Genomic DNA, 19,644 nt, shown 5'->3' on the forward strand with positions numbered 1-19,644 from the left:
TGGAATGGGAACAGGGAAGGGGCCAGATGGGTGAGGACAGTGACTAACGAAGGCTGACAGCAGGAGGGTTACAGGAAGATGGGATGTATTGCAGAGAAAGTTCCCACCTGCGCAATTCAGAAAAGCTGGTGTTGGTGGGAAGGATCCATATGGCACAGGCTGTGAAGCACTCATTGAAATGAAGGATGTCATGGATGGCAGTGTGTTTGGCAACAGGTGGTCTACTTGTTTCTTGGTCACAGTCTGTCAGTGGCCATAACTTGTTGGCTGTCATGCCCACGTAGAATGCAGCACAGTGATTGCAGCTTAGCGTGTAAATCACATGACTAGTTTCACAGGTAGCCCTGCCTTTGATGGGATAGGTGATGTTAGTGACTGTACTGGAGTAGGTGGTGGTAGGAGGATGTATCAGACAGGTCTTGCACCTCGGTCTATTACAGGGGTATGAGCCGTGAGGTAAGGAGTTGGGAGCAGGGCTTGTGTAAGGATGGACGAGTATATTGTGGAGGTTCGGTGGATGGGGGAATACCACTGTGGGAGGAGTGGGAGGAATAGTGGGCAGGACATTTCTCATTTCAGGGCATGACGAAAGGTAGTCGAAACCCTGGTGGAGAATGTAATTCATTTGCTCCAGTCCTGGGTGATACTGAGTTACGATGAGAATGCTCCTCTACGGCCAGATGGTGGGACTTTGGGAGGTGGTAGGAGATTGGAAATATAAGGCAGGGGAGATCTGTTTTTGTATTTGTCCAATAAATTGTCATTGAAGTGCTTTAAGTTAACACATGTGAATAATAGGAAACACTGATTGCTATGTATATGAAATATAGGGATCAGTGAAGATGTAAACCCACAAAACATTTGCTTAGAATCCAAATGCGCAAACTCCTCTTCAGAGTGAAAGATTTTTTCTAGAAACAGCGGCAGGTCTCGGAAACACATTTTATCTGTTAGAAAGTTCCAGAAATACGTTATACTTTAGTATGTAACCACATTTTTATTTTCTCTACAGACTACCGGTTTCAGCCGCAAGTGCCATCATCAGGCCATTCCGTGGCACAGAGTCATCAAGCTAGCTTAGCCAAGTTAAATGTGTTTGTCGGGAATATGTAGAATGTTTCAAAACGCAGGAACGTTAGAAACGTTAAATGTAGTCAGTAGGTGCACCTGACAACTCAAAAACTGCTGAATATCTGCACATTCAGAACAGCGTCACTCGGTCATGTTTAAGTACTAATGTACTATAATGGTGACTAAGATGTTAACTTACGTCTTTTAATCTATATGGTACTGGTGTTCTTACAGTGACTTTCCACTAAGCCAGAGCTCTGCTTATGTGTGGGTCGGCAGGTGCGCCGGCTGGTGGACGAGATAGCGCAGCGCAAGACGTCGCTGTCCAGCGCTGCCTCCAGCCCCAAGAGCGTGCTGGAGAGCGCGCGCGCCGGCTGGAGGCAGATCCGGCCGCTCTTCTCCATGCCGCACCTGCCCTACGCGCTGCTCGTCTTCAGCGTGCAGGCCTGCTGTTTGCTCAGGTAACACCGACACAACGCAGCGTTATGCGGTAAAACCTATCTACGTGGATTTCTTTATTTACATTAGGGACTGAAAACTCATGAAGTCAAGATAGGACATGAAATCTTCTTTAATTGGACTGATTACTAATTCTGGCTAGCAGTCTAGCCATTTTCAGATCTAAGATATAAAACAGATTTTCTCTCATGTTATCACCATACAACAACTTAGAGAAATGCATATAATATGATAGGGGGTTCAATAGTATACTGTATACACGGATTAATTACAGAATCCATACTATAAAACATTCATGATTAGTGTTGGCGCCATTACGGCTTCATACAACGAAAAAATCTTTCTTAAAATGACAACATTCATATACGATATAACTGAAAACAGCTTTTCAGCGTACATGGCCAGTGTAATTGAACGATGCTCATAAAACTGAAATTTTACCGTAATATAAAGAAGAGGCATTGACGGTAAAACAGTATTTGAATAAGGAACTATCAAATAAAATGACTAAATGTAAAATATATCGTCTTACGAAAGCCGTTATGTGATTACAACTTAGCAACTAACACTCAGTATTTACATCATTTCGTAACAGAGGTCATCATACGTAGGTTGCTATGACGTGCTACATGTGAATAATATGGTGGCTGATGTCAATTACAATGTTCAAGAAACCCAACATTCGGCATATACATCGTACACAAATGCATGGCCTGTACTGTGGCAAAATAGGGGATGCCAGCCATTGGGTTTTGACACATTGCGTGAAATGAAGACCGCTAGATGGCGTTAGCAGCTGGCTATATAACAATTTAAGAAACAAGATGTAAATATAATAAAAATTAAATAGTTGCCAGCAATACAGCTCTACTAATATTTAAAAAAAGAAAAAAAACAGGACTTAAGCGATAATGACTAGCACGATAGCTATCTGCTGATGTTATATAAACCAAGCAATGTAATTTTATGTGATGCTTTATCGTACTGATACTTCACAATTTTAGTTACTGACTCATAATACTTCTACTTTTGTTTTCGATAAATGTCTACACAACAAACGTAAATATTAGGGACATCGGCAACACACAACACTATGATCCACAGGTCAGGTGGAGCTAGTGACAGACAGGTTTTCCATCATTGTGACGGTAATGGTAACAACAGATTATACAACTATTAAACTGAAAAGGATGTAAAATATATGCACAAGATGAGAAACGGCATTTCTTAAAACATATTAAGCTACATGTCTTAACAAGAAAACCTGGTTTCAGGAGCTTCACTCATACGCAACTTTTTGGTGACAAAGTCAACAAACCTGACTATCTACTGGGTTGCTAAAGAACTTCGTTGCGTTTTTCCATAAGTTTAATAAACACAACAGATAAACATAACATAGAACTTTAGTCATCAATAACACTTTCTCCTTCACTGTTTACGTCTTTAATTCCGCGACTGTAGAAGTCAGGTGGTTATGAGGCGAAGAACTCGTCGAGTCATGTTCGGAGCGCATTTTCGTCCTGAGGGAAAGTTCTTGAAGGTTGTTCGATACAAAGGGGGAAAGGTGAAAATTCGGAGGCGCAGGATCGGGTGAATACTGTATAGCGTTTTTTGTCGGTTTACCAGAGTGCAGGCAGACATTATCATGCAGTAGCATCACTTCACGCAGTTTTCTTGGTCGTTGTTCTTGGATTACGTTTGCAAGACGTCTCATTTGTTAACAATAAAAGTCAGCAGTGGTGTTTACACATCGAGGAAGCAATTAATAGTGCACCACACGGTCTCTGCTCCACCTGGTGCATAACATTACCTTTTGAAGATGGAGAATTGCTGCTTTCTTAAGATCAATCATTTCTTTCTGTTCCCTACGTTAGCACAATACACCATTTATCGTCACCAATAACGATACAGGATAGTGGACTACAAATAAAAAATAACAATCGCTTAATAAACCCATAGATACTGGAATACCAACGTGTAAAACAAAAGCGCTAAGAACTTATGCACCAACCTAATATATGGTCTGGCCAGCAATGATGGCAAAACACAGCCACAAAACGTGTCACGAAATCGTACATTCTGTAGTGACCACATAACGTGGACACGATCGATAGCCGTAATTGAATGGCCGGGGGACAGTGATATCAGTGGATGCCATTCCCTCCCCCCCCCCCCCCCCCGTTGCCCCCCCCCCCCCCCGCCCCCAACTCCTAACGCTCGTCAGTGTCTTCTCACAGTGGCTGTTGGCGACGACACATGAAGTTGCACTGCCCTGCGGGGCAGTTGGGTTAAGGGTGTTAAAACTGGCCATGACGGCGATGGATCAATGAATCTACTAATACTTGAGTCGACTTTTATGCGCGGCCCCTTTGATGCTAAGGTGTACGCAAGCAGATATGGTACGGAAGACTGACAATGTTTATTTTCTCGAATGTAGGTTGCGGTGCAGCCTGAACTGTAACGGAGACAGAGGGTTACGTTAAACTGAAAAGTTTGGTTGTGGGGTGCCGAAGTCAACGAATACAAATATTAATTGATAGCTGTGGTGAAAAGTGTTGTATGTCCACATGATTGCCTTGTAATTCACACTTAAGAATTGGCATAGGTTTCATACATCCACTTTCAGACTATTTCTTGACCGTTGCTGTACACAAGAGCTTGTGGGAAAGGGGAACTGGTGGATCTTTCTGTGCGAGTATTATTTGTTTTACTTTACCATGATGGCCGTTCCTCCCTGTGTTGGTGGGATTCAAAAGAGTATTTTCTCGTTCGAGGTGAATGTTGAAGACTGAGATTATGACTGAAATTTGGTGAAAAAATCTTGTCGAAACGAAAAGAGCCTTTATTTTAAAGACAGAGAGAGAGAGAGAGAGAGAGAGAGATTATATGTTTCGAGAGGAATTTCCCATGTATCAGTACCAGAGAGCTGCAGCCACCTGTATCAAAGAGTTGCTGCCAGTTGATGCTTTGTCCGACTGAACGTAACTGGGGGGGGGGGGGGGGGTGAAGGGAGGAGAGGAGGGAATTGGATGGAGGAGGGCTGGAATGGTTGCTTCTCCCAGTGTCCTCTGCTGGTTGTATTGTAGACCAGAAGGACAGGGTGTCTTAAACTACTTAGCAGACCAGTAGGTTAAGGGAGAAGGAGGGGCTCATAAATCAATCAAGTATGTCCCTGAATGTATGCTTGCCCCGAACGTATTCAACCCGCACTAACAAAACGCTCTGATATCCACTTTGCCCTGCTTACCCCAGTATACACTGATCTCGTCACAAACGTCAAACGCTGTGTATACTTCAACACAAGGGGGAGACGTACAGTCATCTCGAAGACGATGTGTAGAGCAGATTGTATATAGTGTTGGGTCTCATATGTATGGAAAGATTCAGAGAATAGAGCAAGAACAGAAATAATGAATGGAGACATCAGATCATTCGTAAGAAAAGCGGCATGTTCTATTTTTCTTTTTGGTCGCTGGGTGATTGATGCTTGAAGTAAGCTTAAATATTCATGCAGCCGATAATAAAAATTGAATTAATATGGAAACCCAGCTACACATGATATTCATTTACCAACCCTCGCTATTATTGCTCGGCAGAATGTATGCACGAAAGACTCCCAAGACATTTTTGCAATGGTTCCAACATTTTCACAATAAAGAAATTAACAAATGTGATAAATTACACGCAATAATCCAGTTTATAGGTAGGTGTGTCTCCTGTTAGTCCTTTAAGTCACCTGAAGTCTGCTGCTGATAAGAATATTTGCATGTACAGTGTTAATGAACTTGAGTAAGGTTACCATGTTATGTAACAGATGATACGCGGAGTGAAGCGTTCCCACAATCACTACGTTATTTATAGCAACACCAGTACGAATCCCAGCTGTTCAGTATTGTGTGCTCGAAAATATATAAATTATTCTGTGAATTACTTTCGATGAGTATTTTATCTCATGATTACTGAGGAAATTTATTCTGTTCTTCAGCTGGTTTGTCATTGATCTTGTTACGTACAGAAAAATGTGTAAATTCATATCGTATACTGAAATACTTGTAGTTCAGTATAGCCTTCTAATTTTAAAGCAATACTCGCGATTAACTTCTGTCTGCATCCTGGGAAACGTAATCAGTTTTACCGTGCTGCTTAGAAGCTAATCCCGATCTGGTGTGTGGTGTTTCTCTTCTTGTTGTTTGCTGCTGTTATTCACCTCATGGCCTGCTCCTTTGTGAAGCGAATTGGCAGTGCTCTTTTAGTAGCAATGTCGGTCGGTAACGCTTTTATCTCTTCTTCAGTACTTTTTGACTTACGACATGGTTCATATTTTCCTAGGGCCATCCAAATTTTAAGATGTGAGTGATGTATTTTAAGGGGAACGCCCGGATGGCCTGACACGGCCAAATTTGCTGCTTCACCATTGTCTCAGTCGAGCCCCGTTCCTCGTGATTGACATCTACATATGCTCCAACATATATACTCCGCAAGTCACTACACGGTGCGTGTGTAGAGGGTGCACTGTACCACTGTTCATTTCTTTTCCTGTTCCACTGGCAAACAGACGAAGGGAAAAACGAGTGTCTCTAGGCTTCCGTACGAGACCTGATTTTTTTACCTTGTCTTCACGGTCCTTATGCGAAATATACGTTGACGGCAATAGAATCGATCTACAGTCAGCATCTAATAACGATTCCCTAAATTTTCTCAGTAAAATAAAGTGCCGTGTGGCTAGAGCTTCCCGTTCGCCTGGTGCAAATCTTTCGAGTTGACGCCACTTCGGCGACTTGCGCGTCGATTGGGACGAAATGATAATGATAAGGACAACACAACGCCGAGTTCCTGAGCGGAGAAAATCACCGACCCAACTGGAAATCGAACCCGGGCCGTTGTGTATGACATTCCGACGCGCTGACCACTCACCTACCAGGAGCAGACATTTTCTCAGTAGTGTTCCTCGAAATGAACGTCCCTTACAGCCCGGGGTTCACATTTGAGCTCCCGAAGCGTTTCTTTAACGGTGGGTTGTTGGCTGAATCTCCAGGTAACAATGTTGACTGAATCTCCAGGTAACAAATCTAGCAGCTTCGATGTCTTCTTTTAATCCGACTTTGTTGGGATCCCAAGCACTAGAGCAGCACTCAAGAATGGGTAGTATTAATTTCTACACGCAATGTTCTTTGCAGGTAAGCCACACATTCCTAAAACCCCCACAATAAATCGACGTGACTATGTCAAGCAGCACACCACTAATACTGTATTCGAACGCTAAAATATTGTTCTCCCAACTCATCTGCTTTAACTCAAATTTTTGTATATTTAGGCATTGAGAGAAAGCTGCCAATCATCACAACCTACAGAAATGCTGTCTGAGTCATCCCGTATCCTTGTACAGCCACTCAGCGACGATACTTTTCCGTACACTACAGCGTCATCAGCAAAAAATTGCAAATTGCTGCTGTTTCTACACGCTTACTCCACAAGCCACTGTTCGGTGCGTGACGGAAGGTACCGTGTAGCATTACTAGTCATTCCCTTTCCCGTTCCAATCGTAAATAGAGCGAGAGAAAAAACATTATCTGTATCTACCAAATCTGGCAGCCTGCTTCGATTTCTTCCTTTACCCTGACCTGGTGCGGATCTCAAACTCTGGAGCAATACTCAAGGAAAGGTGGCACTAGCGTCCAATGTGCGATCTCCTTTACAGATGAACCACATTTACCCAAAATTCCCCCAACAAACCGAAGTGGACCTTTCGTCTTCCCTACCACAATCCTCACATGTTCTTTCCATTTCATATCGCTTTGCAGCGTTACGCCCAGATATTTAAACGACGTGACTGTGACAAGCAGGACACTAATGCTGTAATCGAACATTACGTGTTTGTTTTTCCTACTCATCTGCATTAACTTACTTCTTTTTTCTACATTTAAAAGTAGCTGCCATTCGTCAGAGCAATCAGAAATCTTGTGTAAGTCGTCTTGTACCCTCCTACAGTCACTCAACGACGACACCTTCCCACACACCACAGCATCATCAGCAAACAACAACAGATTGCTGCCCACCCTGTCCGCTGGATCATATACGCATACACCAAATGATAGCGGTCCTGTCGCACTTCCCTGGGGCACAACTGGCTATGAACACTCGCCGTAGAAGAGAACGTACTGGGTTCTATTACTTAAGAAGTCTTCGTGCCACTCACACATCTCGGAATCTATTCTGTATGGTCGTACCTTCGTTAACATCTGCTGTGGGACACAGTGTCAAACGTTCCTCGGAAATCTAGAAATATGGAACCTGCCTCTTGCCCTTCATACATAGTCCCAAAGTTCGCAGTTATGTCATGTGAGAAAAATGGAAGCTGAGTTTCTAAAACCGTGCTGATTCGTGCACAGAAGGTCGTCGGTCTCAAGGAAATTTATTATATTCGAACTAAGAAAATGTTCAAGAATTCTGCAGCAAACCCATGTTAAGGATAGTGGTGTGTAATTTCGCGGGGCCGTTCTTTTCCCCATCTTATATACAGGAGTCATCTGCGCTTTTTTCCAGTCGGTGGGGAAATGGCACTGGGCGGGAGATTTACGATAAATAGAAGCTAAATTAGGGCAATGCCGCAGAGTGCTTTTTGTAAAACCGAATTTGGATTCCATCCGGACATGGCGACGTACTTGTTTTCAACTCTTTCAACTGTTTCTCTACGCCAAGGATGCCGATTACTATATCGTCCATACGCTCAATCCGTCAGCTCGTTTGTGTATATAGAAAACAAGACCGGTTTTGTCACATTTCCCTGGGGGCACTCCTGACAATACCCTTGTCTATGACGCACAGTCGCCGTCCAGGACAATATACTGGGTTCTATTAATTAAAAAGTCTTCTTGCCACTGCGATATATGGGAACCTATTCCGTATACCATGAGGTTTGTTAACAGTCTGCAATGGGGCACTGCGCCAATTGCTTTCCGGAAATCCAGGAGTATGGAATCTACCTTTTGCATTCGGCCGTAGTTCGTAGGATATCCTGTGAGAAGAGGGCAAGCTGATTTTCGCACGAGCAATATTTTCTTAATCCTTGCTAATTCGTGGACAGAAGCTCTTCTGTCTCAACGAAATTCATTACACTCGGACTCAGGATATCCTCAAAATTCTGCAGTAAACCATTGTTAAGGCTACAGATCTGTCGTTTTGCGGGGCCGTTCTTCCACCCTTCTTATTTAAAGGGGTCTCCAGCGCCTTTTTCGAGTCTCTTGGGACTTTACACTTGGCGAGAGATTCCTGATAAATGCAAGCTATGTAAGGTGCAAGTACCGAAGAATAATCTCTATAAAACTGAATTGGTATTCCATCCAGATCTGCCGACTTCTTGTTTTCTTTTCAACTCTTTTAGTTGCTTCTCAAAAACAGCGACGCCTATTTCTATGTCCCCGATACGGGACTCTCGACATAAACGGAACGTTAAGCTCTAAACTTCAGAGGTATTGGACAATTTCCAACAGTACAAGGAAGGTACAACATTAGGTATAAGTCGCTGAATAATAACATTTCAAAAAGGTTTGCCTGCGTGAATATAAGTTATCTTATTTTAAAGTGGAGTAACTTCCTATGAGCTTACAAATAGGGAGTCTCAACTTTCGTGGTCTGGTAACATTTTTAAACCATTTAAACTTCCGTCCGAAGATTGGTTTGATTAAGCTCTCAAAGCTAGTCTCTCTTATTCAAGTCCTGACTCATCCACCGTCCGGTATTATGGATTCTTACCTGTCCGCAAAATGTTCTCTACAAAGAACTACAGAGTGTTCATAAAGTACTCTCGGTGGCATCAAGTCCCGCCATGTATGGTGCCGTGTATGCGAAGGGGAGGGGGGGGGGGGGGTGATTTCGACACTCCCGAGGGACAGCATCAACAGCAAGCGTCGGCCCAGCGGCTACATCAAGACGCACATCCTTTCCAGCTGCTCCAAGAACTATTTCGGACACGACGTTGGATATTATGAGTCACTCGTTGGCGGTGGGTCTGGAATACACTCTGGCGAAGAGGAGTTGGAGCTGTCAGGACAGGATTCATCCAGCTTCTCCAACGTGAGAAATTCTACCTTCTGCTCCCAACCAACCAAATGCCTGGTGTCTCTAGCACTTGGTGCAAACTCTATTATAGTACAGCTCTCAGATGTCAATTCGTTACGCATCACTCGAATTGCAGGAAACAAGATCTACTGTCCGTGAAGTGTTACATAAGTGATCGCATACCAACTACAAACGGTCCAACCATTGCAGCTAAACGGTTATCCTCTGCATTACGCATTTCTGTCTTCCATGCTGCCCTCCATAGATACAGCAATGGCTACCTGAAAAAACGCCTCTTTTCAGATGAATGAACATTTTTCAATTCTGGACATTTTAATCCCCACAAAATTATTATTTGGGCCCCCTAAACCCACACTACACACGTTAACACAGTCGTGACAACTTTCTCAATGACTCATGTGACATTACAGGGTGTTAGGCCAATTTTTCTACGCAGAGAACTTGACAAGCTAGAAGAGCTCCTGCTGCCACAAATGGAACAACTGTAGCCTTCTATCATCTTCCAGCATGATGGTGCACCCTCATGTTGGAGTTTTAATGTTCGAGGTTTGCTGAATGAAACATTTCCTAAGAGCTGGATGGATCATGATGGTCCCATCGCATGGAACCGCCTCCCCCCCCCCCCCCTCTCTACTTCATTATACTTCTTTTTTTTTGGGAGGGTGGTTAAATTAAGACAAGCGTTGCAGTACATAACATCAGTCATTAATACTGCTGACCTTCGTGGACGAATCAATGAAGCAATCAGGACTAACGATGCTACAATGCTGACCCAACAAGGGCAGTAATGTATGTGACTGGTTTCAGTACCGCAATCTGCTACATTCGATGCAACATTCAGCCACGCCTGTAAGCAAGAAACCCTATCAGCCTACTTCTTACAGGTTAACAATTCCACAAGCACAAAACCAACGACAGCTTCCGGTTCACGCTGCTCAACGATAAGATAATAAATGTTGTTGACGTTGTCAATCAGAATATGCGACAAAACAGTGTTCAAAATTCAAATTTGTGTGAAATCTTATGGGACTTAACTGCTAAGGTCATCAGTCCCTAAGCTTACACACTACTTAACCTAAATTATCCTAAGGACAAACACACACACCCATGCCCGAGGGAGGACTCGAACCTCCGCCGGGACCAGCCGCACAATCCATGACTGCAGCGCCCGCCCTAGACCGCTCGGCTAATCCCGCTCGGCAAAACAGTGTTATTGATGATACTGACATCCGGCACCTCGAAACAAAAATATTTCATTCTCTTCCTGCCTAAATTATGAAGTATATAAAACTACTGCAGTGAAGCGCCACATTAGCTAACTCCAAAATAGAAGGTTTTGGAACGAGAGTTATTCATTAGTAACCTGATATCGTCCTGTTATTCGAAACATGGTTTAAGTCTCAACAGACTGTCCGCTTTAAAAATTATGTCATAATACGGGAGGAACGTCTCGATCGGAATGGTGGCGTTGCTATGTTGCTAAAATATTCGCTACCGCATTAACCATATTTGCTCAGTGTAAGGAACAACGATACCGAATTAATGTAGTTGCTCTGCGGATACAATCTTCTCACAAAAACTTTACAGATGTCTCGGTGTATAAAGAATCTCACCATAGTATCTCTTACTATGGTACATTCGCTTTTAAACAGATTTTCTACAATAGATGTTTGTACCCTCAGTTTTTTTCTGAACTTTCTAATTGGCACGGTAAAACAGATTCCGTGAGATCCGATCATTTCCCAGAAAAGTTTCACATTAATATAGAAGTTGATACTACACAAGTATGTTACGCTAATAGTGAAAGGGAAATAGTGGAAATCAGCTGGGACAGATATAATGGCACACTTAGATAGACGCTCGAAAGCATGTAACGTGACTTATAGGAAGACGACACGTATCAAGCTTTAACCAACGCCATAGATTTCACTGGGGTCAAGATTCTTTAAAATAAATAAATAAATAAAAAAAAGTTCACTGCTATGACGCAACATTTCCATCCATCTTGAATTCCTGAATGCTGTCGTGAAGTTGCAAAACGCAGACTTTCTTTGATAACCTATCGCCAGAAATCTACCTTGGAAAATTTCTTCGGAGTGCGAAAAATAAATGAGAATGAATTTATTAATTCTCGAAAAAAAGACAGTTGAATTGAATTTTGCTCTCCACTCAATAAAGCAACCAGTATTACATGTATTTGGTATAAAACAAAAGGTTGCTTTCGCCTCTTCCATTCCCACTGCCTGGTTGGAGGACGTTATCGATATGCTCGCTCCTCCCACGGTGCCATCTCTAATCCGTCTGCACTTGGCAATGACCGACACCATACCCTAATTCGTCCCCTCACTCAAGAAGAAACCAATGAAGCTTTGAAATCAACGGGTGACAGAAGTCGTGATACTGATTTTTTTCATTACTCTATGCTTGCGAACCTGCTCATGGAAGCGAAGGATTTGCGCTTGTACATTTTTAACCGGTATTAGATACAACAGGACCTCACTACAACAGGGACGTCGCAAGTCTTAATTCCAAGTCTGAAGAGCGGGAAAGATCCAAATGTGGCCTCTAAATACCGACCGATCACGTCGTCGTCATATGTTGCAAAAACTCTCGAAGACTGGAATGGTGGCTTGAAAATCGTTAATTTGATGCCTCGGCGTCAACACGGGTTCAGAAAAGACAATGGGACTGTGGATAATCTGCGTTCACTTCTGCCTTTAAAACGAAACAGTCGTTGCCGCTTTTCTTGACTCTAAGGGAGCTTATGATCACGTGCACATTATAGTTTTCTTGGACAATTTGACTGAATCCGGTATTCCTTCAAGGATGGTTTATGATATCAGTATTCTGGTATCTCGAAGAACAGTCTACGTCAGATTCAAAGGCAAATTGTTTGGATCAGGGCTTGCCACAGAGTGTAATTCTTAACCCCTCTTGTAGACTCTATACACTCATGATTTAGAACGCATGATCTCTCCTCCCACTAAAATGTTACAGTATGTGGAGGTATCTGTATTTTTTCCACTGCCGAGTCGTATCTTTAGGCCATTAATCACTGCCATAGCACACATCGACGAATGGCTGACTACTAAGGGGATGGAGGTTTCAGCTGTTCGCATTAATGGTCATGCCACGTGTGGAAAGTGCACTTTCCGGATGAAATCTCATGCTCGAATCCTAGGTATGTTATTTGAATCTCAGTTAAGCTAGACGCCTTACATTATTCCTACTGTTACTAAGCGTGAAGAAGGTTTAACCGTAATTCGCACACTCACTCGTGTGTGCTGGGAAGCGCATCAGAGTACATTACAATGTACCGAGGATTATTCGATCTCGACTAGATTGTGAGTGTGCAGTTTCACAATGCGCCTAAGTTTATCTCTCCAAATCAGATACTCTTCAATACAGTGCCATTCATATGTGGTTTGGAGCCATCCGTTCGACACCCACGAATGCTCTTTTAGTGGAGGCAGGGAAGAAGCTCTTGAGAACTAGACGCCAAATGTTGTCAGGTAAATTCCACATTCAAGGCACCCTATTCACGGACAGTAAGATTGCATTTATCGATTACGGACTGCCTCCTACGGAAGAAATTAAATTCCGGCCGTCTGTATCAGCTTTGACACTTGATCTCTATCACACGTTCTATTCGTCGTTTTTCGCTTTTGCCTTGATTTGAATATGATCTTGACACACCCAGCTGCCAGGTTCCACTCTGTTATTTTCAGACAATCAGTTCGGCCAATGTTGATGTCAGTTTGAGCTTTAATTGTCTCACTGTAGCTCAGTGACCTGATTATCTACGTGTTTTTACCGATGGATCCAAAATTCCACGAGAGGAGTATGCTGGATGTGCGTTTCTGTGCACTCAGCTCCAAGTCTGGAAAGCCTTCAGATTGCCTAAAAGACCTTCTGTCTTTAATACAGAGAGAGTTACAGTTTTTGGAGGAACTCAAGTCGGTATCTTCAGGTCCCTTATCAAAGATGTTCATTCATTGTGTCTGACTCTCAGAGCGTTCTTGAAAATATTCGATACTGGAGATGGCACAAAACAAACAACCGTTATATAATGGATGTAGTTTTGGAATATATTCACAGTATAGGTAGGAGGTTGACCATCGATTTGCTGTGGGTGCACTCTCACTCTGTCATCCGCTAGACTGAGGGAGTTGACGCCTTAGCGAAGCGAGCCGTCTCTGTAAGCACTGACCTTGGTCTAAAATTGCCGTAAACCGACCACCTACGTGAGGTCAAGAGCTACACAGAACATCAATGGTAAGAGATGTGGGACGTTTCCGAACGAACGAAAGATTGTTATTATGCGGGGTCACAATCTCTAATTCCTGCGACACTGGGTTACTGGGACACATTTGGACCGATCAGTGATATCTACTGTCGTTCGACTCCGCTTCAACCACATCTCTTTTCCTCTTCATCTACATCGAATCAACGTTTACAGTGGTCCCGGCGGAGGCTCGAGTCCTCCCTCGGGCATGGGTGTGTGTGAGTTTGTCCTTAGGATAATTTAGGTTAATTAGTGTGTAAGCTTAGGGACTGATGACGTTGGCAGTTAAGTCCCATAAGATTTCACACACATTTGAACATTTGAACGCTTACAGTTCTCCTGCATTCTGAATCTAAAGCTGATGCAAACATATCTTTTTTTCGTATCCAAATGTTGACTGTGAAAAGCTAAACTTTTTGAAGACATTGCTGAATACGGGATACGACCTCGTCAGTCAGCTTCTTTTTGTTTTCCAATGACATTCAACTTTATAAAGTGATTTTTAATTTCGTTAAGAGTATCGGAAAAAATGTGTAGTTTTTATTAGTATATGTTTTTCATTTTTATGTCTTGCTTGTGATGCAATTTTGGTGATGTTGTGAACTGATAAATCACAACTGTCTAATTTACTTTCGAGTCTATTTATTATCAGTTTATATTGGACAAATATCTGACAGTTTGAGCTTATTTCTGCAAATATGACTTGATGTACTTTTTCATGAAATTCAGTGCACAGTGTAACCTTGCGCTTTAGGCAGCTAAATAGAGTACACACTCTAGAGCAGTGATGGTCAACCATTTTTGCTAAGGAGCCAATAATGACATTCTGAGGCGGCACCTCTGGCCGGATATATGCTGATTTTATTATATATTCGTAACATACATAAATTAATATGTTTTGAGTCCACAGTAGACTAGTAAAGGCATAAGTTGGTCGCCGGTCTCCAACGACTGATCGTTAAAAGTCGGCACCGTTCTGAATCCTTCCTGTCGACCGCTCTGTTTCAGATTGCTGCCACCATCACCGACCCCAAAGCTGTAATGCTGTAATTGTCTGATGAAGCATTTTTCTGTTGGTTGTACGAGCAGATGATTAACTGATTAAGAACAGTAATTCTACGTACATTGAAAGCACTATGCAATGTGAGACACTACAGGAAATTAGAATTATATTAATACCTTCAGCTGCTGGTGGGCGTTGATATATATCAACGGGACAGATGAAAATGTTTGCCCCGATAGGGACTCGAACCCGGGACCCCCTGCTTACATCCATCTTCTTTTTTTTAATCTCATTTTCTTCTATATTGTTCGTTGAATTCGTTCTGGGCGGACGTCCGATGACACCCGTTCAGGTTCGTCGTTAATCCGTTCATCCAGTTTCTTATTACAGAGGCTAGCTAATGCCATCTGAGCCACCGAGGGCACAGAGGATAGTGCGACTGCAGGGACTATCTCGCGCACTCCTCCCGCAAGACCCACATTCTCACCTTGTATGTCCACACATTACATTCGTAGTGTCCCTAACCAACACACTCATTACTCGTCGAAGACATTCTTTCCAAGTCCCGTAAGAGTTCGGGTAATACGTGTGCATCCGCACAGAAGATGAAGATCCGAAAGAACAGACACCATATCCATATAAACTACCGCAAATGTTTACTAAATGTTTTGAATTGCTTTATGATACAACGATATTAATTTAATTTCATATTACTTGCTGGAAATAGACTAAGAACAGCATCTGAAGATGTTAATCTCTGTATTGTCCATTTCTGAGTACATGCTACTTCCGTGTCAAAGTTTATACCATAGCAGCTGATCGTTACAACTTGCACGCGTCTGTCAGTTGTCGCCATTGGAAGACTAACAGTAAATCATACATTTTTTTCGCATCCTGCAACACCGCAGTGGCTGCGCTGCTTCCCCTCTGCCCCTGAAATAAGCGATCAATTTTGTTTGATTCACAGTCGAGCTTACCAAAGTCAATTATGGTTAAGCACGTCTTAAGTTATTACTGTCTATGTAAGTCTTTTTGTTTGCTACTGGATAGAAAAGCTAAACTATTAAGAAGCTCTTAACGTTGAAACCTTCCCGTCTCCTCTATATCTCTTTGTTACGCAACCTTCCCTTGTACAATAACCTATCAAACCTTTCCTTAGGATTTCTATCTCTTGCTTAATAATAACAAATGAAATCTTCCCTTTGAAATTAATCCTCTTTCTCAATCTTCGCATAAATATTTAAATGCTGCTTATTAAAAGTGATTTTCTGATTATTTCGACGAAACATAGAATGTGTCGTCGTCGTGGCCCTCAGTCGTTACCTGCAATAACCCAAAACTGTTCCTTACCTTTTTCACTGTTACTGGATCGCCATCTGACTGCTACATCGAACTGCGACATGAATATACTTACTCTGTTTTACTATATTCTATTAGCTGCTGGTGGGCTGTCATAATAAGTGGCTGTATTTATTACGAAAGCTGACATTATTCGTTAATAGCAAAGCTGACGTTATTCTTTAACTAATTTGACTGAAGTTACGTAATTCATAGTTAAACTTTTTCTTGACAACAATAAAATTTTGCAAATTACGTTGATGGTTTTTGGGATGGAGTATAACCAGTAATGCAATATTGCTGGCAAAAATTAATTATATTCTGAAAAAGATTCTTCATATATTTACTGTTGTTAATGAAATGATTTTACAAACGTTCAAATGGGACTTACTTTTTACAATAATCTTACAACTAGCATTGCGCAAACATACCTTCAGTAGTCTTGGGTTTGTCAAAAAAAATAATTCAATAATATTAGTTCCTCTTATGATAATAGTTAGCTGATGTCTTTGTACATCCGTTTATAATCTCTTGTAAATCATAGCTAGTGGCTGACAAGCATACCGCTCCTCTCAACCTCTCGCTTCAGACCTGCTACCGACTCACTTCACATCGCGCTTACTACCGACTTCCTACGAATGCTAAAGTGCGGTCTCTCCCGCCAACAATGCTTTCTGGTGCAGACAATCCCTTCTACCATTACAAAATGTATCAATGCGCGGTCTTTCCCGCTCTTTTCTTAAATTGTATCCATACGCGATCTCTCCCACCCTTTTTAAAATTATATCAATGTGCGGTCTCTCCCGCCAACAATACTTTGGTGCAGACATTCCCTGCTACCACAATTATTTCCAAAATGACAAATATTAATTATTCCTACTTAATTCTATTGATAAAATATAAACATCTTTCATAAATTGTGGTTTGACAATAGACAACAGAAACATACACGTCTTACAATGTTGATTGGCGTTTCTGGATTCGACTATTACTTGCCAGATGCAGGTTATTATAAAATACAGCTGAGAAATGCAGGCCGCATGAACACTTGATTCGGCATCGGTTTGACTACCACTGCTCTAGAGGGGGGGGGGGGGGGGGAAGAAAAATGTGAGGGGGAAGAAACAGGCGCCGAGGAACATCAGTCAGCTCGCTCACGGAGAGATGCAGCTAGTACATGCTACCCGGCACGTTGCCTTATTGCATGTGTTCAGCTCGTAAGCGAACTACAGGACCACCTCCGCCCACGGGACAGAAGATACGCTCGCGCACACTACGCTCCAGCCTGCTTCATTCTGACTGCCCATGCGTCTCCTGTTTGCCCATCCCTGTGTATCATTGCCCACGTACGCCCGGCACCCGTGGAAGAGAACTCGAAATGAAACGCCCGTCAGAGGGTAAAAAAAGTTACATCCGTATGTTGGGGCTACTTTATGGCTTATGGTGTGAATGGCGGCAGCACGTCTGCTCCTGCGGTTTGTTGTATCCTCTGTGGCATGAATAATGATTCTTACCCGATATTCACATGGTCACCTGGTACCTTACAGGTTCCTGAAGACGGTGTCATATAGCACTAAAATCGATTGAAAGTGAAATAAGGAGTACACATATAACCGAAGGTGTCGTCACTACTGCCCAGGTATAGTAAGAGCTGTCGTCCCATGATCTATCGGAAGATATGCTCTCAGATGGCAAATGTCGTAGAATACCTCCTAATACCGTGTCGGACCTCCTTTTTTCCGCCGTTGTGCAGCTGTTCGATGTGGTAGGGACTCAACAAGTCTTTGGAAGTTCTTGCAGAAATAGTGAGCCATGCTGCCGCTATAGTCGCCCATAATTGCGGAAGTGTAGCCAGTACAGGGAGTTGTGCACGAATTGACCTCTCAATTACGTCCCATGAAAGTTCGACGGGAATCACGTCGGGCGGTCTGGGTGGCTAAATCATTCGCTCGAACTGTCCATAAAGTTCTTCAAACCAATCACGAACAGTTATGGCTCCGTGACTAGACATCATTGTTTGGGAACGTGAAGTCAATGAATGGCTGCAAATTGTCTCCAAGTATCGGAACATAACCATTTCCCGCCAATGATGGGTTTAGTTGGACCAGAGGATACAGTCCACGCCTTTATCGCGCCATCACCTGCTTGCACAGTGCCATGTTAATAACTTGGGTCCATGACTTCGTGTAGTCTGCGTCACATTTGAACCGTACCATCAGCTCTTATCAGCTGAAGTCGGAACTCATCTCACCAGGCCGCGGCTTTGCGGGCGTCTAGGCTCCAATCGATATCGTCGCGAGCCTAGGAGAGGCACTGCGGGCGATGGCATCCTGTTAGCAAAACCAATACCTCCGGTAGTCTGCTATGTAGCCCGTTAATGCCAAATTTTGCCGCCTTTCTTAACGGATACATTCGTCATAAGTTTCACATTGATTTTTGCGGTTAATTCATTCAAAGCTGCTTGTCTGTTGGCGCTGCAAACTCTACGCAAATGCCGCTGCTCTCGGTCATTAAGTGAAGGCCATCGGTCACTACGTTGTCCGTGGTGAGAGGTGGATCTCGGTGGAGCCGGCCGGAGCGGCCGTGCGGTTCTAGGCGCTACATCTGGAACCGAGCGACCGCTACTGTCGCAGGTTCGAATCCTGCCTCGGGCATGGATGTGTGTGATGTCCTTACTTAGGTTAGTTAGGTTTAATTAGTTCTACGTTCTAGGCGACTGATGACCTCAGAAGTTAAGTCGCATAGTGCTCAGAGCCATTTGAACCATTTTGATCTCGGTGGAACGGAGAAACTTAACAGCTGTTTTGTTTAACCTTTAAATCTAAAGAGGGTGGAAGGGCTGACGCAATAAAGTGAACATTTCAATTACAATGGGTTTATTAATTAACCAAAACAATCTCACTTAAAAGTTGACAAGCGCCACTCGGGCAAGATTATTTAAATGACATTCATTACATAAATAAAGAGCAAGTTAATAAATAACTTTAACAAACAACTATAGTTAAGACACTTTATTTAAGACCCTTTCAATTAACATTACATGTAGCTCACAATTTTCCACCAAAATTGAGAGAAGCCACTGGGGCTGAATTTAACCTAACTTTAACAAATAATTTTAGTTAAGACACATTATTTAAGACCATTTCAATTAAAACCTTACATTACATGTAAAATAACATTTGACACACCACCTCAACTTTAATGCGAATACTTAAAACATATTTATAACTTGGTCAGTGTTACAGAGCGACCCCGAAATTATTCAAATGCCCATTGACTTGCAAGATAGACTTTAAGGGTATAGAAAGTTACAAGAGAATGCACAGCGCTGGCCAACTCCCGCCGACTCTAGTATAACCACGTGACAACCGCCGCCCGGCCTCAGGCACGCCGTCTTCGCTTCTCTCCG

General features: G+C 42.7%; 1 protein-coding gene across 1 annotated transcript in view; it reads left to right on the forward strand.

The window, feature by feature from the left end:
- LOC124796069 (synaptic vesicle glycoprotein 2A-like) overlaps nt 1-19,644 on the forward strand; it is a 121,949-nt gene that overhangs the window by 44,365 nt on the left and 57,940 nt on the right. The window contains exon 6 of the mRNA XM_047260155.1: nt 1,351-1,532. Coding sequence (XP_047116111.1) covers nt 1,351-1,532 — 182 coding nt within the window. The remainder of the gene's footprint in view (nt 1-1,350; nt 1,533-19,644) is intronic.

This window comes from Schistocerca piceifrons, chromosome 4 (assembly GCF_021461385.2).
Source record: "Schistocerca piceifrons isolate TAMUIC-IGC-003096 chromosome 4, iqSchPice1.1, whole genome shotgun sequence".
In the NCBI taxonomy this organism is placed as follows: domain Eukaryota; kingdom Metazoa; phylum Arthropoda; class Insecta; order Orthoptera; family Acrididae; genus Schistocerca; species Schistocerca piceifrons.